This window comes from Primulina eburnea, chromosome 12 (genome assembly GCF_022965805.1).
Source record: "Primulina eburnea isolate SZY01 chromosome 12, ASM2296580v1, whole genome shotgun sequence".
Lineage (NCBI taxonomy): Eukaryota > Viridiplantae > Streptophyta > Magnoliopsida > Lamiales > Gesneriaceae > Primulina > Primulina eburnea.
In genome coordinates this window covers 1,636,496-1,660,153 of record NC_133112.1, presented here as the reverse complement: position 1 = coordinate 1,660,153, position 23,658 = coordinate 1,636,496, and the positions used below count along the sequence as shown (strand labels likewise).

Sequence of the window (23,658 nt, the reverse complement as noted above, 5' to 3'; positions counted from 1 at the left end):
TTTTAGAACAAATAATTAATTTATAATATGGATTTTAGTTAGGGAAAATAATTACTAAATTAAAATTAGAAAAAAGTTCTTGCCGTAAAATCACAACAAACATAATATATGTTGACTTATTTTATCAACCCAATTCCTTGAGGAAAAATAGAAATGGACTTCCTCCATTCATCAAACCACATGAAGTTAATTAACTGAGGACAACAATAGAAGGTAGACTTTATGTAAATCCACGTAAAGCATAATTTGTTATTTTAACACTATCTGCAAAACTTGCCTATTATCGAGACCAGACTTCTAGCCTAATTGGTTCACCCGTTACCCATTCTCTTATACTAGAGCTCGAATCTCCCTCTCCTTCCCACTAAAAATTTGTATTTCCGAAGTTTGTTGTTGTCGAATATATGTTTGAGAGCAACGCCAAGGTCAGAAGCGTCTTGATTCCAAGGCGTGACAAATTTGCTAATCTTTGGCACGTAGACATTAAGAGAAAAGATCAAGTCTCATGCATCCGCTAATATCACTCAAAATTCTATATTAATTTGTTTACTTTTATATCAATTTTAATTAGGAATACCTTATGAGCTGCTCTAATACTCATAACTATATAATTAAAAATAATCAAATCAAAAAATTATCTATCAATCTGGGTCCTATCCTTCTCTATTTGTGTGTCCAGTAACCGAGTCAAGTGGTTTTATATCATCGGATTAAATCAATAATTTGCACATTAACAGCAAAATCATAGATAAACGTATCTCAAATTCATAACAAAAAGGCCAAACAAAGTTTTAATTGGATAGTTATGTTATATTTTAAAATGATTTCAAATGTTAGTAAGTGTATATATAGAACGTGTTTAGTGTTCCACACATAAAAAATTAATTAAAAAAACTAAATTTTATAAGGTGGTTTTTAGTTACTTTATCCTTCAAATTTCTTCCCCCTAATTTTCGTAGAGAAAAAGAAACGAAAGTTTTTTCTTTTGTTAATATTGTAGTTGGAAATCGACTTTTTTTTAGTTATTTCTATAGAAAATCCACATGTTATTAGAAAACGATCCAAATTCCAAATTAAAATGAAGTTGGGAAAATAGATTACTACTTTAATTGGATTTGACTATTCAAATTATAGAGGCGAAATTTCACCAAGATTTTTGTCATTTTAACATGCCACTAGGCAATCAAATATATGGGCAAAATTGCCAGACAATAGCCCAGTTTTGCCCCAACTACCATCTGCCCCTGCCTGTTAGCATCTCCGATCCGAGATCGGGGCATTACTCTGTTTTTGGCCCAAGCATTTCCAGGTGATGCATCTGGATGATTCAAGGATAATGATAGGTCTTTTCGGTCCAAAGCCGACGTTAAAAAATCTTGGTTTATTCCACTTTATAGAATCGACAAATCTTTTATTTAATTGGGGTTTTTAGGACTGGTCTTGCTTTTTTGTAATGTTCCCGCCCCGAGATATTTTCTTACAAACAAAAGGACAACTAATAATAACACTGAGTAACAGAATATACAAGAAATTTTGAAAATAAAGTACATAATATTAATCACAAATCCTCTTAAATAAACTGACAAGAAAACGCATGACTTCAAGAATCTGATACATGATAATCAATAAATTGCACTTAAATTGGGTGCATCGCGAAATTTTTTTGTAGATTTTTGAGGATTATAGACTGATAGTCAAATCCTCCGTGCACTTAATTCAATCACCATATCAGGCCTGCCTTTATACCTCCATGCAACCCACGAAAACACCAAGAAATTCACCCCATTTAACCCTGCCAAAATCCAGTAGAAGTAATCCAGCCGGCTCTTGTTCAGATCATCCCGCAGCCACCCCTGTTGCAGTCTTTCAATTATATTGACAATGGCGCTACTCAGCCAACTACCGATCCCGATTTCGCATAGAAACACAGCGCTGCTGATGCTTCTCGTCCCATCCGTCGCCTCGTCGTAGAAAAACTCGAGCTGCCCTACGTAAGTAAACACCTCAGCTGTGCCGATGAGAAAACACTGAGGAAACAACCAGAAAACGCTCATCAACCCGGATATTTGGTGACCAGAATCTCGTTCCCTGCGTGCTTTTTCCACTACTGCAGCAAAAGCCATGGCGAAGATGGACGCTATGAGCCCGATACCCATTCTTTGCAGAGAGGTGATTCCACGAGGATGGCCTGTTTTTATGCGGAGAAACGGGACCATGAATTTTTCGTAGATAGGGATTAAGATTAGAGCGTTAATGGCGCTGAAGACGGGGATTGAGCCTGACGGGATTTCGAAATTGGAGCCCAGTTTTCGATCCATGATTCTTGCCTGGCCGATGAAGAACGTGGAGAGCTGGGCAAAGGAGATGGGAAGAGCTAACGTTGAAGCCCAAACAGGGAGGATTCTAATGAAGGATTTGAATTCTTCCACCTGCGTGACTGTGCAGAGTTTCCATCGATTGTTAGTATTGCAATAAGGATCTGTGATAACAGCTGCAGCATCCAGATATCTGCATTCAAGCAAAAGCACAAGTAAATTTTCATGCGCTTGTTATCATGTTAATTTTCCATCTAGATTTGTCAAATAATCCCGGAAAGCATACGAGATTTATATGAAAATTAACCTGTATTGTTGAGTGTGAGAAAGCTTCCTAGCACCAAAAATATCGGATTCCTTAGTCTCAACCTCGTACAAGCAATCACCTCCTTTCCCCACATCAACCCTCTTGGCAAGATTCCTCACTGAAGCCACAATCACTTGACAAAACCTTGTAAACGCACTCCCCATCGGCTTCTGATACCGATACTTGACATATCCAGCACCCAACATAAAGATAGAACTAATCATGGCTGCAGTTGGGATCCCAAATCCCCAACTCCATCCTAGTTCAACTTGCACGTAAACCAAAAGGGTAATGCCAAAAAGGGCTCCCATGTTTATGGCAAAGAAAAACCAGTTAAAAAACGCATATTTTTTCTGTGCTTCTTTGTGATCAGATTCGTCAAATTGGTCTGCTCCGAATGAGGAAACGCATGGCTTGATTCCGCCAGTGCCCAGGGCTATGAGGGAAAGGGCGCAGTAGAGGAAGGATGTTTGGGAATTTGAGGCGGGGATGCAGGGCTTGGCGGTGCAGTGAGGGGGCCTCAAGCTGTGCATGGATCCTGAAAGTGTAAGCATCACCATTCCCTGGAAAATGAAATCGTTGAGAAATTAACAGTAGTCGATTATTTGTGGTTGTGGCATCAACTATTAATTTTAAGGAGAATACATCAGACTAAAACCTGTTAGTTTATGATATTAAATCAATTAGGACAAGGGATTCAAGCATGTCAAGTCAAATTTGCACAAAATTTGAACTTGTCTCATATAAAAAGACCATTCTTTCGCATCCCTAGCCCCTACAAGGTGATCCACGTATACAAAAATCACCTAGAAATAGCCAGTGAGCATTAGCCCAAGTGGCACTATGGATGTCATTTGTTACATCGGCTCATGTTCGACCTTCCCTCCCCCTTTGCAAATAAACAAAAAAAACCCCTAGAAAAGAGTTGCTTTATTTTTGTTCTTACCACTGCATATATGCAAGAGAAGACGATAATGGTGAGAAATCGTCCCAAATAAGCATCAGCTACAAAAGCTCCAAACAAGGTGAGAACATAGGCTGCGCCGGCCCAATTGGTGACATGAGTGGCGGCCACCGGCAGTGGCTGATGCATTTCCCCCACCAGATATGCCACCATGTTTACAGCTATTGCGAAGAATGCAAACCTCTCTGCCACCTCACTCACTTACATCAAACGTAACACCACAGAATCAAAAGTATAAATATTCTCGTATGTTAAAAAAACAACTATGAAATTAGAAAATAGTAAATCGTGAGATTTTCAGAAAAAAAAAACCTATGATGAAAGGGGAGGCTTTCCACCCTCCAGTTTTTCGTTTATCTGCTATCACCCCTTTATAGTTAACACAGCCATTGGAAACCAGAGTTGAAGATTCCAATGTTTCTTCCTATGAAAATCCAATCCAGGAAGGACCCATAAATTTAAAAACAAAAATGAAACATAAGAAGAAAGAAATATCAGTGGCATACCTTGGTGAACCTGTCGGATTCCATAATCACGTCCATGGGCACTTTCCAAAGAGTACTTTCAGTAATATTCATAAAAATGATGAGATCGTATATATTGCACTTCGGCCAACGGAATCATAGCTTAAGATTCTGAATATCTAATGCAGCAAATAATTATTATTTATTATTTATTATTTATTATAACTTATAAATGTAGTTGGAGACAATTATGCTCTTATTTACAGCATTTTGATATGCTGCAATTTTGTTAAACTGATACAGTGAATCGCGTTTATTACAAAAATTTAATGAAATTATAATTTATTACTTGAAATAATCTTTTAAATATCTTTTCCTTAATAATAAGATTATGTGAAATATTTAACTAAAGGTTTTGCTTTCTAGATATGTGATATTTATGATAAGAATTTTATGATATGATATCATTCCAAAGCTATAAATAAGATAAACAAGCTATGGAAATGGTCTTCGATTTTTCAGTTTTGACCGTCGACTTTCGTTTTCAGTTTTGGCTTTTGGTGGCTACGCACTTTTGTACGTCGTGAACTTCAGAGAAAAATAATTTACAAGGACGTTGTTATTTTGAAGAGTGTTGTTTTCCGTGTTATTGTTATTGTTGGAGACATCTGCAAACAACACACGTGGAAGTGTTGACTGAAGATCGTGTTTTTATTATTCCAATTTTCGGCACCTTGTTTTGTTTTCTTGGATACGTTTTAGTCTCGTTATTTGTTTTAGAAAGCAATTTTTTTCTCGACGTATTGACAAGATTAGTTTTCATTAAAATCATTAATGTTGGTTTTTGTAAACTCAAGTTAGTTTTCTAGTGATTATTTTGTTTTGAGATATCGCGTAAGTATTTATGCTTGTGTACAATTATTTCTGAGTTATTTTGGTTTAAGTTATTTATTAGTGTGTTGTATTATTTCGTTGCGTGTAGTCAATAAGTGTTACAACATCTAGAACAACATTTAAATCTGAAAGCACATCACTTTTTCCACTTTATGTTTACACTTTCGGAGTTCATTCTACAAATATTACGTTTACATGCATGGAAAATGTGTAATTCTTACTTTATGTATATGTCCTTGAATTATATATAACATTACATATGGATTGAAATAATATTAATATTTTACGATCATATGAAAATAAGGTAAATCGTAACAAATAAAATTATACAAGACAGTTGTGGTCGAACATTTTGTCCATCACATTTGAATTCACAACTAATGCCAATATTCATGGCACTGACAAATATTTCTCCATAAATCAATAAATGGGGTAGTTCGCAAAATAATGTCAGAGGCATAAATGCAATAAATTAGGCCGTCTATAAATAAATATACTCGACAATTAATTAATTTGTTCAGAATTTATATTAATATATAAATTTAGAATATTAATTTAATTATACATGCGGTTCCCGCGCGCACAAAATTAGCAGAAAGTTCAATTAGATGCTATATATATTAGCTTACTTCTTACCAGTGGCCGAACCACTCGATAGCATGGTCAACAATACGACAAAATTTGTTGAAACAAATACTACAAATCACAATTAATTGTCTACGCGTGATTTAGATAATACTAAGAATTTATTTACTAGATAAAATATAAAATAAAACAGAAAATCAAACATTTAAATGTTTAATTAATAATGCCGAAATTTAGACCGATGAAAGGACTCCGTTAGTTGCGCATTTGCCTCCCTTGTTTGCATGGATTATCTAATATCTCCGAATTTAATTATATTGGTATTAATGATTGTCGTCTCTTAATTATTATGTTGTCACTCATGTATTAACCACTATATCCTTAAACTACGAACCAAGTTTAACATTGGAATCTTTCACAACCAAAAGGTTATAATTGGATGAAATTTTGAGAAATGTGATTTCCTATTTAAAGTTGGATTTGAATTATGGAAAAAAAATAATGTGAGACTGTCTCACATGGCGTATTTTGTGAGACGGATTCTTATTTAATCCATGAAAAAATATTACTTTTTATGTTAAGAGTATTACTTTTTATTGTGAATATCGGTAAGATTTACCTATCTGACAGACAAAAATTTGCGAGACCGTCTCATATAAAGACTACTCTTGATCTCTAAATTCGTGTGTTTTTTTCCTTATCCGTACAATTTGGCGAAGACATCCATCCCAGGCTTGTGACATTTTTTTCAACTTTACTGGGTCGGACTAATTGTGGGCTTACGATTCCAGCTTCCAGCCGTAGTCCACGTGTTGAAAATCAGACGTCCCGGGCTGCACGAATCCTGGGATTGTAACCCATTATTCGTATCAGGAGACTGGATATTCTCCCCACTTCAAAATCGTTCTTCAGAAATATTGAAAATTCCCTCAAGGTCTCACATTTTAAAAAATAAATTTCAGAATTTAAAGATTGTGTGGAGCGAAAAAAGATGAATTTTCAGTTTATTCGTATTAAATTTGTGTTTGCACTAGTGGGTTTGACTCTTTTTGCCTTGATCGGGCTTTGTAAAGGTGGGACAACAAGTAGTTATATCCGAAAGAATGGGCTGAGTGAAGATATGCCACTGGACAGCGATGTGTTTCAAGCGCCTCCTGGTTACAATGCTCCCCAGCAAGTAATATTCTGTTCTTGAAATCAATATTTCATCTCTTTTGCTTTAATACGCGAAACATACTGTTGTTTATGTGTTCATTTTTGGATAAACCATTTTTTTGCTTTCCAGTTTTACTCGAGCATCAGCTCCGTAGTGACTATATTTATCGAAATCGAATGTGAAGTTCGATAACATTTAGCTCATTCAAGTACATCCTGCTACTGATCCACCGTGCTGCAGGGGAAATGTGCTTATTCATTTAGAAATTTGGATGTGTCATCAATTTGTAATGAATTTCAGCGTTGTGTTCGAATTAGGAATGTCACAACAATTTCACTTGCTTAACAAAATCACTCGGTCCAAACACATCCTTAAAGAAACGAATTTTGGTTGATGATCCACGTTGCATCTTTTCTGTTCTTGGTAATTTTAGTTTGGTTTTTGAAAGGTTCACATAACGCAAGGGGACCATAGAGGCAGGGCTGTAATTGTCTCTTGGATTACACCGGATGAGCCTGGTTCAAATCAAGTCATCTACTGGGATGAAACTAGTCTGATCAAAAGATCTGCAGAAGCCATTGTTGTCCGGTACAATTTCTACAATTATACGTCTGGTTACATTCATCATGCCTCTATCGAGAAATTGAAGGTGGGTTTTACTTTACGGGCTCGATTCACATTGATATATAATCTTCAATCATTTTAATTTTTTTATCAGCAAAACTCTGAATTGAAATTGCAGTATGGTGCCAAATACTACTACGAGGTTGGACTTGGTGATACAAAACGACAGTTTTGGTTCTTTACACCTCCTAAACCAGGCCCTGATGTTCCTTATACATTTGGTCTTATAGGTATGGCTTACACATGAAAAGAATTCTGAATTTTGTCGATATTAAAGCTTGCTCAATGGACCAAAAGGGAAAATAGAGGACAGAAAAGAGGCTTGATGATGTTTTTATTTGATAATTGTTGCAGATTTAATCCCTAAAGTTTCTTGTAAACTTGTTTCTTATGTTTTTCAATATTTGCTTGCACTTGCTTGGTTTTTCACATACCTCACCCCCATGTCTCTACCACCTGAGCTATTTGGTTGGGCGCTGCAAAATAAGAATTTTGTATTTGATCATTATTTTTTTTACTCTTGATAACGGGTATTTCTGTGATTCATTTGATTTTGTATACCGAGTGATAAGAAATATGAAAATAAATGCCAATAAGAAGCATAACGTTCACTTCTGTTGTCAGCCCACTCTGTTTAGCATTTTGAGCAGGTGATCTTGGTCAAACACATGATTCCAATCGAACGCTAACTCATTATGAGCTCAACCCGATGAAAGGCCAGACTTTGCTGTTTGTTGGAGACCTGTCCTATGCTGATAGCTATCCATTGCATGATAACAAAAGGTGGGATACATGGGGGCGATTCATAGAGAGAAATGCAGGATATCAACCATGGATTTGGACTGCTGGGAATCATGAAATAGATTTTGTTCCCGATCATGTAAGCCTTTGCACTTTCTTGGCTAATAAATCGATTGTGGAACTTGTAATAGATTATAATAATGGTGGTTTATGGTGGTTTTCCAATTGTCTTCAATTATTCCAAATACGATGAACGCAAAACACTTGATTGCAGGGTGAAACGAAACCCTTCAAACCCTACACACACCGTTTTTTCGTACCTTATAGATCATCAGCAAGTACATCTCCCCTTTGGTACTCAATCAAGAGAGCTTCTGCATACATAATTGTCATGTCTTCCTACTCAGCATATGGTATGATTTTCTAGTCTATCATATGCATCCAAATAATTTTTTTTTGTAGATTTCTTATTACTGTATTTTTTTCCAAGGGAAATATACACCTCAATACAAATGGCTCACAAGTGAGCTGCAGAAAGTGAACAGCAAAGTGACACCATGGCTCATTGTACTCGTGCACTGTCCAATGTATAGCAGCTATGTTCATCACTTTATGGAAGGGGAGACTATGCGAGTTTTATATGAACCATGGTTTGTGAAGTATAGAGTCGATGTAGTATTTGCTGGTCATGTTCATGCATACGAACGATCTGTAAGTATATCTTATTTTGACTCTGATCTGAAATAGAGTGCATCTAAGTTTGAGTCTGCCTCTGATTTGAAATGAAGAAACCTGAATCAACTACAATAATCCAGTATGAGTGATACCCTTAATTAAACCTTAAATTTTACTTACGTGACAGGAACGTATATCCAACATTGCATACAACGTTGTTAATGGAGAATGCACTCCAACAAGCGATGACTCTGCTCCAGTCTATATCACCATTGGAGACGGAGGAAATCAAGAAGGCCTAGTCAAGAAGTACAGATAACTTTTCTTGAAATTTCAAAATATATGGAGTCTGCTAAGAACTTGAAACCATTCGAATGTTTCCTTGTAGGATGACAGAGCCGCAACCAAGTTACTCCGCTCATCGTGAAGCCAGCTTTGGTCATGGCATTTTCGATATAAAGAACCGGACTCATGCATATTTTGGTTGGCATCGCAATCAAGATAAATATGCTGTGGAAGCTGACTCTGTTTGGTTACTTAACCGGTACTGGAAATCTGTTGAAGAAACTTCTGTAGCTGTACTATGAAGACAAAAGACATGTTTTATAGGTAAATATAGTAATGTATTCTAGGCTGCTTGAGTTAACAGTTTTACTGTATAAAATCTCGTTTCTGTAAGTTCAGAATTTATGGTTTCCATGTATGTAAGCATATCACGATTTCTTAAACATGGACGTGTTATTTTGTATATGAGCTCATTATTAAGGTTTTCTTGGTGGAATTTGTGATGGTTAACTTATTATTGGTTATAAAGTATCCTATATATTATGCAGCAGTCTTAACATTTTTTTATGTTATCATTAACTCCCTGCCATATTCTTAATATTGTTTGTAAAGATTCTAAACTAATGATTGTGTTTGAGTGTTAATCAGTGGAGAAACCAAATGAAAAATCACCCTTTTATGCAGAAAAACCCTTAATTGTTGATATATCTGATTTGGCCTTTCAACTTTTGAAAGAACTTTAAAAAGTTGAAACCTAAACTTAGTCGTCATACATATTATGTAATTTCTTTTCTGCTTTTGATTCAATATTCTTATGTTTTTTTCAACAAAGTCTTATTCAATTACAATTCTTCAAACCACTTTCACTTCTGTTTAAAATATTACTTCAAAAATAGTGAGAGCTTCTATAATGTAAATACCATAATCATTAAATACACCACATGTATATAAATGCTCTTTATTATGGAAAAAGATGGCGGCGCCTCTTCATCATCTTTACGTTAAACTTTACATTATACTTATATGGACAAGATAATTAATGTAATGACAATAATTATACCAACCAAAGTTTACACACCCGATCGTGTGGTTAACTACACAAGGGCAACATAATAATACCATATCCTCCCTCCATACCTTAATATTCAACACTATTCACACAACATCTCAATCACTCTTAGAATATTATACAAAGTTTTATTAATCTAATATCTATATATACCATATGACATTATATGAACCAACATGATTTTGACCTTCTACATTAAATATATTTGAAATTATTATAATTACGCCGTGTAAGAATTTTAATGATAGAATTTGACCTTAGATCTCAGGTTTTGAAGATTTTTTCTCCGACTTCTAGAAAGTCCAGGGGAAAGGGACACCATCGCTATAATGATTTCCATCGTCCAGATTGCAAGCAAAAGACCCGGGATCGTCCACAATGCTAAAAGAAGTGTCTTTTACCGCCTCAGCCCACAACGATGAATCGTCAACCTCTGGAAAATTCACATTCAAATTCTCACTTGCACTCACAAATTCTCCGACAACCTGATAACTGTTAATCGGGGTAGAAATCTGATCATTACATGTAAAGCAAGGATCGAGATGGTTTTTGACAAGATTGGACGTGTTCATTGGCCGAAAATGCGAGATTCTGCGCAAAATTCAAATCATTTTCTTGGTTCTCAATGTTTCTTGAGGGTGAAGCTTCGGTTTGGGAAGAAACAGGGACCTGACTTTTCGAATTTTCTTCGTACAAAAGGGGAAGGTTGACCTTAGCATCCGGGCCATGCAGCTTACGCGCTGCTGCATCGTAGGCCACCGCAGCATCAAATGAGGTGTCGAAAGTGCCGAGCCAGACACGTTGGCCGCTGTTTGGCTCGCGTATTTCGGCTACCCATTTGCCCCAAGTGCGCTGTCTCACTCCTTTGTACGAGCAGGAAGCGTTTTCTGGACCACCTTTGCCTCTCATGCAGCCCTTTCTTGAACCTGGCCCGAGCAACCTTCCGCACCCTTCTCTCCTCCCCCATAGAAACCACGGATTTCAACATTTCGAATCGATTGGTAACTGCTGAAATGGTGTGCTATAAGCCAGAAAAAATGAGGAGAAATGCGAGTGAAGTATGAAATGTGGCCTTTCCGATCGAAAAATTCAGTATTTATAGATGAAGAAAGTGGGGAATGGGTGTAATTTGTGATCGAGACGAAAAAAAGGGACTAGTACGTGTCTCCGGGTGAAGTTTGTCCATTGATACTTGGCAACAGAAACTTAGGACTAGACGATAATCAGCTCCGAAGATTTACACGACCATTGTCAGGACTCTCTCTTTCGGGACAAATATGATACTTCATGATCAATAAATAAGTCAGACAGAAAACTCAAATAAACAAAGACAATTTTATGCGTAGAAATCCTTTTCAGTTGTATAAAAAAGAAAAATATCACCAAAAGTATAAGAGACTCATTTATTTTTGTTGAAAACAATTATGTAATCGCATCATATGAATGTGTAATATGATTGATAAAAAGTGGATGGATATAGGTAATTTATGGCGTGTCAATAATTATACATTAACTAATATTTTTTTTACGATGTATCAAGTGTTATTTTATGTAATTAATTATTAAAATTAATAAATATTAGCATTTGAAAATCTATTAAAATTATATATATAATATAATGAATATATTTAAATTATATTATTATAAAAAAATGTTTATATCATTTATATATATATATATATATATATATATATATATGTATATGGGACTCGAAAGTGAATTATTGTGTACGCTTTTTAATGCACAAGTTAATGTGGCACGAGAAGAAGAGAATAAATTAGACACGTGCGTTTATTTCTGTCGACTGACGTCACTTATTACGTCATTGTTTGACAGGCTTTTCCTCAGTAGATAAGTTCGATTTTGAGTTTTCTGCCGTTTAATGCTAGGTCTACCGCTGGTTACGTTTCCAGGGTCGGATTGCAATTGTTATATATATATATATATAATACATAAAATTAAATCTCGTGTTACTTGCGAAGTTTTGAGCAGATAATTTTAAACCTATACTTAAATTTTGCTTGTTATTAGATCATGTATGAATCGATAATATTTAATTTTAATTTGATAAAAATCGTATCAGACAAATAATACCAACCACTGTGGATTATTTCAGGAAGAAGGATGTTAGCGGACAACTTGTCATTTGGTGGGATGGTGTTGGTCTCAAAATTATCAAATTAACCCACTTAACTTGTCATTTGGTGCGACGGTGTTTGTCTCAAAATTATCAACCTAACTCACTTATTTTATACGGTGGTGTGGACAATCCGCAACCCATTATTAAGCAAGGTGGAGCATCCTGCATTTTTGTGCCTAATTTTATTTCACTCCAAGCCCTCTATTTTATATGATGGTGCAAGCTGATTCGAACATAGCTAAAGCGTCCATAGCTGGATACAACACTTGCAACTTTTACTTCCAAACTTGGATCATTTTATAGCCGCAAATGAAATATTCCGAACTCATTTTTGCTTTGTGATTAAGTTTCTATTTTTTTTGTATTATATGTAAACAGAATGGTTGTCGATTCAAAAGGCGTCAGTGAAAACATCGTATTCCATTGATGCTATATAAAATGGGTTTGATTCGATTAAAATCATAAATTTAGCATATGATTTAATTAAAAGAATGTGAGCGCCACGTAGACATTAATTAAACATTTACACATGAATATAATACTTATTTATTCATAATTAGTTCTTAAGCTGCACTTAGACGGAACTTCGGTTTTATGCATAGGGGTTAAAACTAAAATAAAGGAACCTCTGTATATATTGCAGGGCCAAAGTTAGTTGCTATGTAAATTCTTCACTTTGACGCGTGCTGCTCCGACAATGTCTCCATCTCCACCGTTCACGAGGAATCTCCTAGAAACGTTAAGATTACATACCACCACACGTCACGCAGTGGAGAGGCTTCTTCATCAAGTCGAAGATTAGGTTGACTTTTTTTGTCACCCACGTCTCGTTTCCCCTATATAAAGGCAGCAGGACCTCGCTTTGTTCATCCAAATTAAACCAGTTTTCTGCGCGTTCAAGAAAAAGAGCTGACAATTATTTCTTTATCAAATTTGTGAAGAAGGAAACCTTAGAATGGCTTCAGAATTAGAGGGACAAGTGATCGGATGCCACTCCGTCCAGCAGTGGAAGGATCAGTTTCAGAAGGGCGTTGATAGTAAAAAACTCGTACGTTACTATTATTGTTGTTGTTGTTATTTTTGCTTTTTCGGAGTGCTTATTTGAAGATGATTGATAATTTTGCTTGGGTTTTGCTTATCCATGTAATATTTTGAGTGATTGGAATTTATTGTTATTGCTGTGGATCTTTGCAGTACGTGTGATCAGGCAGGTCTCAAGAACAGGAGGAAACTCTGTTATTTTTTTTTTAGTTGTTCTCACTGGCGCTGACATTCTATTAAGGTTGTTTCAAATTCTAACGCAGAAAACAATCTTCGTTTTGTTCAGGTGGTTGTCGATTTTACAGCTTCATGGTGCGGACCATGCCGGTTCATATCCCCAATCTTGGCTGAGATTGCGAAGAAAACACCCCATGTTCTGTTCTTGAAGGTTGATGTTGATGAACTTGAGGTAATGTTATACTTTGCATTGCTATTTTGAGGCACTTTAGAATACAATTGAGTATCCAAAAACATGACCAGCCAGCCGTGTGCAAACTTTTCGATTTAATTGAAGTTATCCGTCATTGGTTTGGTCATATCGATTTCAACAACTTGTAACTGCATTTTGAGCATCCATGGTCATTCTAATTTGATACAAATTTCTTAAGGTTGTGGCAAAGGAATTCCAAGTGGATGCGATGCCGACCTTTTTGTTCTTCAAAGAAGGGAAGGAAGTGGGTAGGCTCGTGGGAGCAAGGAAGGAAGAGTTGCAGGCAACAATTGACAAGCATCGCTCCACCACCAGTACAGCTTGAGGGATTCTCGCATGAAGATTCGAGTTTAATCATGTGGCTTATTGGCACTTTTAATAAAAATAAATTCAGTACTCAATTTCATAATTATTATGATAATAATCTTGTCATACGGATGATTCTTGTTGTGTGATGGAATCGTCTTAGTATTTAGTAATGCTCAATTCTCTTCAGAGATTTTGTAACTTGTGTTCTTGTCTTCATTTTACAAGTTCAAAAATTAGAGGTGTTTATAATATGCACATTTTGCCAGTTTTCTATTCTTATATATCTGAAATACCAAGGGAAAAAATGCAGAGCCCTGTGGGAGAGGAGGGTTTACAAGAGAAAATTTGGTAGGAAATACTTATTTTGATTATTATTCTCACCATATACCTAAATTAGCTACAGCTCTAGTCTAGCTATAAAACAGAAAATTACTGGAGAACTGGTGTAAGTCAAGGCCTCAAACGGCTGATCGATCGACCCTGAGATTAAGCTTTGATGACTGGTTAATGACAAACTTGACACATGAGCAACATAATAACATAAACACGGATTGGAGCACCTTTTTTGCTACTGCGTAATGTTGTGGATTTGGCAAATTGCAGTGGATAAAGAACCGATTCTGGGAAATTAAATCAGATTTTAATGCTAAGAAGGTGATGTCGAACTGCGTATTGTGTATTGCAGTGGATACCACCATCCAGAGTATGGAATTTCACTTAAATGTTGGATGAATGTTTCAAATAGGATGGTCGAATGGCAGGTGGAGGTGGACTACTGATTGATGAGTCTGGACATTGGATCACAGGTTTCATGTTTAACACTGGATGTTGTTCGATCGAAGAAGAGGCTGAGCTATGGACTGTTCGCAAAGGGGCTTGAACGAACACAAGAAAATCATTATGAAATTGATTCAGAATCGGTGGTAAAATAGTTGTATGAGGAAAGAATGCATTGGTTCATATTCACTTAATTTGAATTTCTTTTGCAGAGACTTTATAGCTAAAGAATTAGAAATAATAGCGAGACATGTATACTGACAGCATAAGAGGGCGACAAATTCTTTTACTACTGAAGATACAGATTTACATGAATAGTTAGTTGTTATTATTGAGTTTCCCCACTCTCGAATCAAAAAATAGGTGTTTATATATATATATAAAATTAATTAGACAATAAATTCATTTTCGTTCGTGTGACCCGTAGAGGCAATTATGCTGTCACGCCGCAGTCCATTTGGCGCTACTTCATTCTTTACCCCTTTACCACCCGTCTCACGGCGGCGGACGTGGTTGCCTTGCCACCCCGTCTCTCTATTTTCTTCATATTCTTCTTTATTTTCTCTTTCTTCGCCTCCTCGAACCATTATTACCGCACTGTCTTTCTCTTCAGCCAACTATCAAGGCGCTTCTGACTGCGACCTCAGCGAGCAAGTCCCCTCCAAACAAGTAATTGCTTTGAAACCCTATTTATTTTTATCTTCAGAGAACCATTTGAAAGAGATGCATTTTTCTTTCTTTGGAAAGGCCTCGTTTTTTTTTTTTGTTTTGTTACGCTTTACCTTTTTGAAGGGTCCTTTGAAACCAGGATTATATGTCGTGGGAACACCCATTGGGAATCTTGAAGATATAACTTTAAGGTAGATTAATATTCGAATTAATATGCTGTGGCAGCTCTGTATGTATGTTTCTTGGATTTCATTTCATTGGATATGACAAAGTGAATATCTCTGTTACATTGCCTGTAGAGCCCTGAGGGTGTTGAAATCTGCTAATGTCATACTCTCAGAAGATACGAGGCATTCAGGAAAGTTGCTTCATCACTATAATATTAAAACTCCACTTGTAAGTAACTGCTAGGTTCTGTTTTCAAAATAATTATTATACTTGTAGTCAGTTCTGATTCTATGATTTAGGTTTTCAGTTGAGTTATCACAAATTTAATGAATCTCAACGAGAACAAGTTGTTCTTAGGAGATTGCTCGATGGAGAAATTGTGGCACTGATTAGCGATGCTGGGACGCCAGGCATTAGCGATCCTGGTATGGAGCTGGTGAGTCACTTGTTCAAGTGTGGCATGCTTGTATGCATATCAATATACATATAGGTACATGCACAACTAAATGTTTAATCATCGTCTTCATTTGGATGCCCACATGTGCTGCAAGAAGCAAAGATTAAAAACTTATCAAGCCTATCTTTTTTTATTGACTTCATGTATGTACGTTCCTTTTGGATGTGGATGCAGGCCAAGCTGTGTGTAGATAAAGATATACCTGTTATTCCTGTTCCTGGGCCATCTGCAGTAGTAGCAGCTCTTTCGGCATCCGGTTTACCTACGAATGAGTTCACATTTAGTAATATTTGATGACCATGGTTCTTTTTTAACTCCTCAATTATCATGACTAATTGTGTGCATTATTGTGCAGTCGGCTTTCTTTCTAAACATGCTGGAACTAGAAGGCAGAGGCTGTTGGTCTCTGCAAATAGTGCAGCCACTCAAGTCTTCTTTGTTCCTCCTCACAAGCTCTGTCAGTTTTTTGACGAGACCTCTTTAATCTTTGGTCAATCTAGGTAATTATGGACAGAGGACAGGGATATTTTTTTTAAATAATTTACAGGCAGACGTACATTTGCTGCTTCTGAAACTTGTACCTTGACATTCGATGGACTATTTCTAAGTTTTCTTGGTTAAGAAGTGACACTATTTTGTCTTAACAATTCATCTACTGCTTTGCCAATTGGCTTCTGTTATTGGTACTGTTATCAGCACATACATGAAACCTGTGCTTGTGCATTCTTCACTCAACCAGTATAAAAAGTGAAACTAAAGAAATACAATATATGGGATCCTTTTTAAATTGAACCATGCGTTTTTTTTACAGGCAATGTGTCATTGCTCGGGAAATCACCAAACTGCATGAAGAGGTATGATTTCCAACTGTTAATTTGCGAATATTTCATTGAACCAACTGGTTTTTTTTATGCCCGGGTGTGTTTTGCAAATTAATTCAAGTGCACACTTTTTTTTATTTATTTTTTGCTTTTTAAGTTTTTTTTAACTAATATGAAGAAGATATATTCTGTGTACTAGTTCTGGCGGGGAACACTTGAGGAAGCCAAAGAAGCGTTCTCAGCCCACCAGCCAAAGGGTGAAATAACACTGATGATTGAAGGGACTACTAATAGAGAGGCCAAAGTTCTCACTGAATCTCAAATAGAGAATAAGTTGGGGGAATTGATCTCCAAAGGTCACAGTCTTTCTGCGGTAACAGCACAATCTTGGGGAAAATTCTTTTTCATCAAGGATTCGGATTCTATATATGTTTTGCATGGTGATCAGATAGGCTGGAAATTATAATATCAAACAATGAACGGAGATTGATATTTGCTCCATTTAAATGGCTCTTTTATTGACTCATATAATCTAAACACCTTGTCTGAAGTTGTAAGGTTCACCAAATTGATGGGGCATGTTGGAGTTCCATACTCTGTCTATTAATGATGTAACCAAATTAATTGTATGGGCATGCTTGCCTTATAAATTACTCTATCAACGGTAAATGATAGGGATTGCAAATGCAGTTTTGTGGTGATTAGTTTTATTATAGTATAGTTTGTGCAATGCAGGCAGTCAAGTTGGTGGCTTCAGAAACATCAATGAAAAGGAAAGCAATATATTCTCTTGCACTTGAGAAATTTGGGGAGCAACTTGGTTCAGATGATATAAATTGATTTTGATATATTTTCTGACATGTGAGTTTCAAACTAGCTAGATTATTAGTTGTAACTTGGAAATGATCTTTGCTTTGTTCACTATTATTTATCTCCACTTTCCATTATTTTCTTTAATCATGGAAAAAAAACCATTGTTTTGGACTGATTTATTTGTCTTGATGCACCACAAGCAGAGTATATGGCTGCTTGACCTCCTGCTCCTGCTGCCTCGCCAAAGTTATCGAATTGAGGACTTTGATTCTGGGCTATTTTGGAACTGAAGATAGAGAGACATAAATTGCCTGTTTTAGAAAGCAATTTATCATCGTTGATTGCTGATCTGCCCCCTGTAAGGCATTACAAAATCCACGAGTAGCTGTTCTTGGTTTAGTTTCGATTCAATCTGTCACTCGATACCTCGAGCTTTATGCTTTTGAAAATTCATATTACTGTATGTGGGATGAATCTTGAATATTTACCATTTTAAACAGTGGTTTTTAATGGATTGTATTGTAGTATTAACTATGACCCACCCGGAGGAGAATAATATTTTGTAGAATATAAAGATTTCACAAAAAAATTTATGTACGGCTCACATTTATTTAAGACATAATACAGCTGGTAAATCTTGTTGCTTCGTGTTGTCGATTATTTTTTCCTTAACTGTAGAGACTTTGAATCATTGAATGGACTTTGTTGATGGTATTGTATATTCTTCTGCAATTGACAATGTTTTTATGCATAATTACGTTTTAAGATTCCTTTGGCAGCCACCTATGCAAAGAAAACCTGTCTTTTCTACTTGCTTGTTGTCATTTGTTAATCTTGTGCGACGCATTAATTCCTAAATGTTTTGCACGAAATATTTAGTAGAAATTGTTAATTGTCCCACGTCGGTTGGATAAATAACCTGGGAGTTGTATATATGGGATTGGACAATCCTTCTTTCTTGAGCTAGCTTCTGGGGTTGAGTTAGGACCAAGTTTCAATCTTAACATGCTATCATAGCTTAACATGCTATCATAGCTCAGGTTCCACCGTTATGTGTTGGACTGCCTATCGTTAGGCCACTCGTTCTTGTTAAAATATTCATCGTGTGTGTACTTGTTCCTTTTCTGATACAAAAATTCAGCCACGCCCCATGCTTATAAATACAAAACTCTACCTAGAGAAACCTGTGCTTCTGATGGAGATTTAAGGCCATTTTTTGGGTCCACCAACAGGTGGTTATGCCTTTAAAGACTCAAGTCAAACAGACTATGGTGTTGACAAGGTGGTGCGGTTATGCCTTTAAAGACTCAAGTCAAACAGACTATGGTGTTGACAAGGTGGTGCTTTGCCAGGAGGGTAATGATACAATCAGAAATAGAAGAATAAAAAGTTTTCCAACAAAATTGGTGGATTATGTAGTGCAAATAAATAAGTGATGGTTATGCAAATAACTATTGAGGTGTAAAGTGCATTGACATATGTGAATAATAGAATAGCAAAGAGTTATAAGGAGTGGGTAGTTGGTATCAAGGTATAAATAGTTTTGTACGCTCAATAGTTATTTGCATAACTATCACATATGTCAATGCACTTTACACGTAAATAGTTATTTGCATAACTATCACTTGTTTATTTGCACTACATAATCCACCATTTTTGTTGAAAAACTTTGTATTTTTCTATTTCTGGTTGTATCAACTTGTCTCCATGCGAGAAAGGGGGCATGATTGAAAAGGAACTTATTGTTTTTATATGAATTTTATATTCGAGTTGGAGTGTCATAATTGTTATCTTTTATGTTTATTGAATGATAACTCTTCTGAATTTGTTTATTTCGTTGTGTCATTGTTTCAATGATAATGAGGGGTTGGTGTATTTGTCCCGATGCAAGTTTTGTCTCCTTTTGTTTAGAAGACTTGACCTTTGAGCGCCAATGTGCTCTTTCTCAATCTCTCTCTTGGGAATGCCCTTCTTCCAAATTAGAGGCACGAGCACGAAAACTCTTTTACGGGCATTTTTTGATACTATTTTGCGATGTCCCGAGTGTATGAAGGAAAGTTGGTCTATTTGGTAGATTTAGATGATATTTCTGATGGGGGTCATTGTTGGTTGCCTGAATTGCATGTTAAAAGAGAATTTATGGTGGCCTTTTACATTCGATGTGACAGAGATGAACTCTTGCTCTTTTTTTAATAATTTACGTGAAAACTGAGTCCAGATATTGTATTGATTTCTTTTACTGTAGTTTGTGTTCTTTATCTTTCCTCTTTAAGCTTGTTTCCCTCAAACTTTCAATCTTTGACCGTTATTTGACATTATTACAGCTACACGGTTTTTTCTGTCACGCCGTTTCGGTGGTTTACATTAATTTTCTCTTTCACCGGTTTGCATATAGTTTGTTTGCTCGGCTGTGATGGTTTGCATTCCGCTCGGTGTTCGTCAACTGGCACTTGAAACTTTTATAAACATGGCTGCGTTTCATTCAAATGCGAGCAACGAAGAAGATATACTACCTACCGCGTATTCACTAAGTCAGAATCTCACTTCTTATTCTTCATCCGGTCTTCCTTTCAATAAAGCATATGCGAGCCAGCCTTTTGTTTCAGAATCCTGCCAGAATTTGTTGTCCTCTACCACTATTTTGACTCATGACCATGTTGACAACAATTATATACGAATAAGTGGTGAAAGGACGATTATTCCTCCAACGGGCTTTCCCACAAATGTGCAGGAAGTTGATACGCAGCTGAATTTTATGTGCCGATTTTTAGATTGTGATACAGTAGCGACAAATCCGCGCGCATTTGCTAAAGTACTAGAACATGGACACGGTCCTGAACAAAAATCACTAAGCCATGGCTTATTTCTTAGTTTGGGATCTCAGGAACGGCCACTGGACCTAATGACTTCGAATATGAATCAGTACTCAAACTTGAGTCTCTGTTCACTGTTAAGTTCCCATGTTTTGCAATCAGAGGACCATCTTTCTCAAAGAATCGACCTTAAGAATGTCGAATACCTGTCATTTGATTTGACTGGAGGGAACCAAGATGCATTCAAATGCGAAGATATTAACAATTTTCAAAACTTGATTAGCTCCAAAGACAATTTCTTGCCATTTCTATATCAGGCATATTGTGCAACTCCAAGTATATGAAGGCAGCTCAAGATTTACTAGATGAAGTAGTGAATGTTCATAGAGCCCTTGAAACATCAGAAAAAGGCAAAAATAAAAATTTACTTGGTCCGGATGGCCTAAAAGAGCATGTACGAGAAGGAGTGAAACTTTTGCTGAATTTTATGAACCAACTACAAATGCACCTGATCTTTCACTTTCACCTTCTGAACGCCATAACCTGCAGCATAAGATGACGAAACTTGTGTTCATGTTAGAAGAGATGTGGCCATAACCTATGTTGTTTAATGTTTGTTGTGATGTGTACTTGACATCTTCTAGCTAGATCTGATATCCACCTTGGCTTCATTTTGTGTTGTACAAGCTGTTTTCTTGTCATTTTCTGTATGAGCGATACTAGTTTGGAATTTCTCTGTTAGTTGTTCTGTTGTAGATTGACAAAAGATGCAAACAATACCTCCTTCAAATGTAAGCTGTGGTTTCATCATTTGACATAGTGGCTGGGAGTGGTGCCGCCAAACGATACTCTGCTCTTGCCCTTCGAACCATATCCAGCCACTTCCGCAGCTTGTGTGATGCAATCAAGAAGCAAATTCAGGATACCCAAAATAGCTTAGGGGAGTAAGATGCTGATTCACATGGTCAAGCAGTATTATAACACCTACGGTTATGTGGACCAGAAACTCAGGCAAGGGAAGATAGTTCAACAGTTCGGTATAATGAGACCACCTTGGAGGCCACAAAGAGGCTTGCCATAAACGGCCGTTTCAGTACTTCGTGCATAGCTTTTTGAGCATTTTCTTCACCCATGTGCTTTTTCTCTTGTTACTTCTTATTAGCCTTGGGAATGACTCCCAGAAGGCCGCTACTAACTACTAATGTTTGGTCAATGTGCAGTTATCCGAAAGACTTGGAGAAAAGCATTCTTGTGAGGCAGACGGGATTAACCAGAAGCCAGGTAAGTTACACATACGCCAGCAAAAGTGCCATAGTCTAAAGACTAATGAATGGTATTGTATTAGTCGAAGTAACAGTTTTCATAAGCATTCTTAAATCAAGTCGCAAACTGGTTTATCACGCTAGGGTCAGACTTTGGAAACCGATGATTGAGGATATATACAAGGAGTAGTTTGGGGATGCAGAAACTGAACCCAAATCTTCACCAGAACATGCACCAGTAACTCAAGAGGTCTCTGTACTTAAAGGCCTAGAGGAAGAGCTTCAAGAAAGCTTAATATCGGCAGTTTCTGATGGCAAACGCTGGGCTCACACACTCCATTGAGTCGAAGTTTTTTCTAGTGCAGAGTTGAGCTATGACGCAGGAGTTTTTCACGAAAATGAGATTAGTTACGGGTTAACTCATTTGCAAAAACAACACATTAATGAAGATTCAAGACACAAAGATATGATCTCGGATGGTTCGATGGGAAATAAAGTCTCAATTGCTCTCGGGTATACTCGCGGTGAGAGAGATTTTCAGCCAATATTGGTCTAAAATAAATTGAAAGGTAACGATGGTGAGTCTCTTTCCATGGAAGTGCACAAATTGGAATACTATGTTGAGGATACATAAATCATCAGGCCAGGTTCGTTAATCCGAACCAGTTATCTGATTTTGTGTTATGATGACCTTTTTGGTGGATTAGATATTTTTTCAAAGACAGAGCCGCACATACAGGAAACATAAAAATGTTTGGCTTCTTCAATAATTTTGAGTAAAATAATAAAGAAAAGGTTTGTATAAAGTATGTATCTTGTTTTAATACTGGATACTCCATTGTATAGCATGTAAACTCCAACCAACATTGTTTGTAAAGCAAATATTATACCTATTCTTGTATATTCTGTTTTTATTAGATTAGAGACGAATATTATATGGAAGTAGAGGTGGGGAGGCGTCCATTTAAAAGAAAAGTGATTTTGTTCTCCTTTTCATATACTAAAACAGTGCATGAGTGGAGTCTATTGCTTTATTTTCCCATAGTTCACTGATTTTATTTGGTTGTTACGATAAGACATGACACGGCAGACGAATATGCATTATACACAGCAGGGTATGGAGTAAGGACTATATAAAATTTGTCGCGTTTGATAATGGCAGTAGTTTGATTATTTTACCAACATTTTTTTGGAGGAGACTATTTTTCACATTGTTGGTGACCGCTGCAAAATTGGGTCTTCTAACAATTGTTGTCATGAATAGTTAAATGTCTTCTGCAGTTTCTCAATAGAAGCACGGTGCAGTGCTGGTGTCTCTGCAGAAAGTAAAAAGTAAAAATTTATTTGGTGCAGAATGTGGAAATTTGATTATTGCTTCTGATCTGATTTATCTATAGGATATGAAATCTAACCCCACGGATTCTCGTTTACTTCTGTGAGTTTTCATGGTTGTCGCCGAAATCTTGATTCTTTGTGGTGGAGAATGAATCGTGGCTGTGCGTTATGAACTTTCCTTTTGAAAATCACAAGGCTATTCAGATTGTTCAGACACTTTAGTCAGTGAGTGGGCCTCGGAATTTAATTAAGAAAGGAAACAACAAAACCAGAGGCTGACAATGGTACAGACAAAGTTACAAAAATGGAAACCATTATTGGTCTCAAAACTATCCAACCCATTTTATTCAATAATCCATTATCAATCTCATCAGTGCAGCAAAATAAAAGAAGGGTTTTTCCTCAGCCTCATTAGTTTGAGCTCCAAGGATCTTAGTTCTCCTTAACAGTGTGTTTGGCCACCCGGATTTGGGAGTATTTCATGGGATTTGGATTTCAAAATCCTATTTTTATTGTTTGGTAATATATTTAAAAAAAAGGATTT

General features: G+C 36.4%; 4 protein-coding genes and 2 pseudogenes across 7 annotated transcripts; 4 read left to right on the top strand and 2 right to left on the bottom strand.

Moving 5' to 3' along the window:
- Positions 1-1,572: 1,572 nt before the first annotated feature.
- LOC140807384 (protein NRT1/ PTR FAMILY 8.1-like) lies at positions 1,573-4,223 on the bottom strand. The gene is made up of 5 exons (XM_073164215.1): positions 4,093-4,223; positions 3,899-4,010; positions 3,569-3,786; positions 2,623-3,185; positions 1,573-2,508 (listed from the first exon to the last, which is right to left on the bottom strand). The coding sequence occupies exons 1-5, from the start codon at positions 4,162-4,164 to the stop codon at positions 1,695-1,697; spliced, it is 1,779 nt and encodes a 592-aa protein (XP_073020316.1). The 5' UTR covers positions 4,165-4,223; the 3' UTR covers positions 1,573-1,694.
- Positions 4,224-6,292: 2,069 nt separating this feature from the next.
- LOC140807787 (purple acid phosphatase 2-like) lies at positions 6,293-9,473 on the top strand. Its single transcript, XM_073164750.1, has 8 exons — positions 6,293-6,706; positions 7,134-7,334; positions 7,428-7,539; positions 7,960-8,189; positions 8,325-8,463; positions 8,541-8,761; positions 8,913-9,034; positions 9,114-9,473. Exons 1-8 carry the CDS (start codon positions 6,521-6,523, stop codon positions 9,310-9,312), a joined length of 1,410 nt encoding a protein of 469 aa, XP_073020851.1. The 5' UTR covers positions 6,293-6,520; the 3' UTR covers positions 9,313-9,473.
- Positions 9,474-9,924: 451 nt separating this feature from the next.
- Positions 9,925-11,234, bottom strand: LOC140808191 (dehydration-responsive element-binding protein 2D-like; annotated as a pseudogene).
- Positions 11,235-13,004: 1,770 nt separating this feature from the next.
- On the top strand, positions 13,005-14,215 carry LOC140807244 (thioredoxin H-type 1-like). Its single transcript, XM_073164022.1, has 3 exons — positions 13,005-13,267; positions 13,547-13,669; positions 13,869-14,215. Exons 1-3 carry the CDS (start codon positions 13,175-13,177, stop codon positions 14,013-14,015), a joined length of 363 nt encoding a protein of 120 aa, XP_073020123.1. The 5' UTR covers positions 13,005-13,174; the 3' UTR covers positions 14,016-14,215.
- Positions 14,216-15,163: 948 nt separating this feature from the next.
- LOC140807243 (uncharacterized) lies at positions 15,164-17,752 on the top strand. Of its 4 annotated transcripts, none has more exons than XM_073164020.1 (9): positions 15,164-15,445; positions 15,569-15,636; positions 15,745-15,841; positions 15,921-16,049; positions 16,245-16,326; positions 16,426-16,570; positions 16,882-16,924; positions 17,091-17,264; positions 17,627-17,752. In XM_073164020.1, the coding sequence occupies exons 1-9, from the start codon at positions 15,212-15,214 to the stop codon at positions 17,729-17,731; spliced, it is 1,077 nt and encodes a 358-aa protein (XP_073020121.1). In that variant the 5' UTR covers positions 15,164-15,211; the 3' UTR covers positions 17,732-17,752. The 4 variants fall into 4 exon arrangements, 3 of the variants coding, with proteins under 3 accessions (XP_073020121.1, XP_073020122.1, XP_073020118.1); XM_073164021.1 differs by having other exon boundaries at positions 16,245-16,353; positions 17,091-17,247; XR_012112648.1 differs by having other exon boundaries at positions 15,165-15,445; positions 16,245-16,353; positions 17,091-17,555.
- Positions 17,753-19,380: 1,628 nt separating this feature from the next.
- On the top strand, positions 19,381-22,680 carry LOC140807192 (uncharacterized; annotated as a pseudogene).
- Positions 22,681-23,658: the final 978 nt, after the last annotated feature.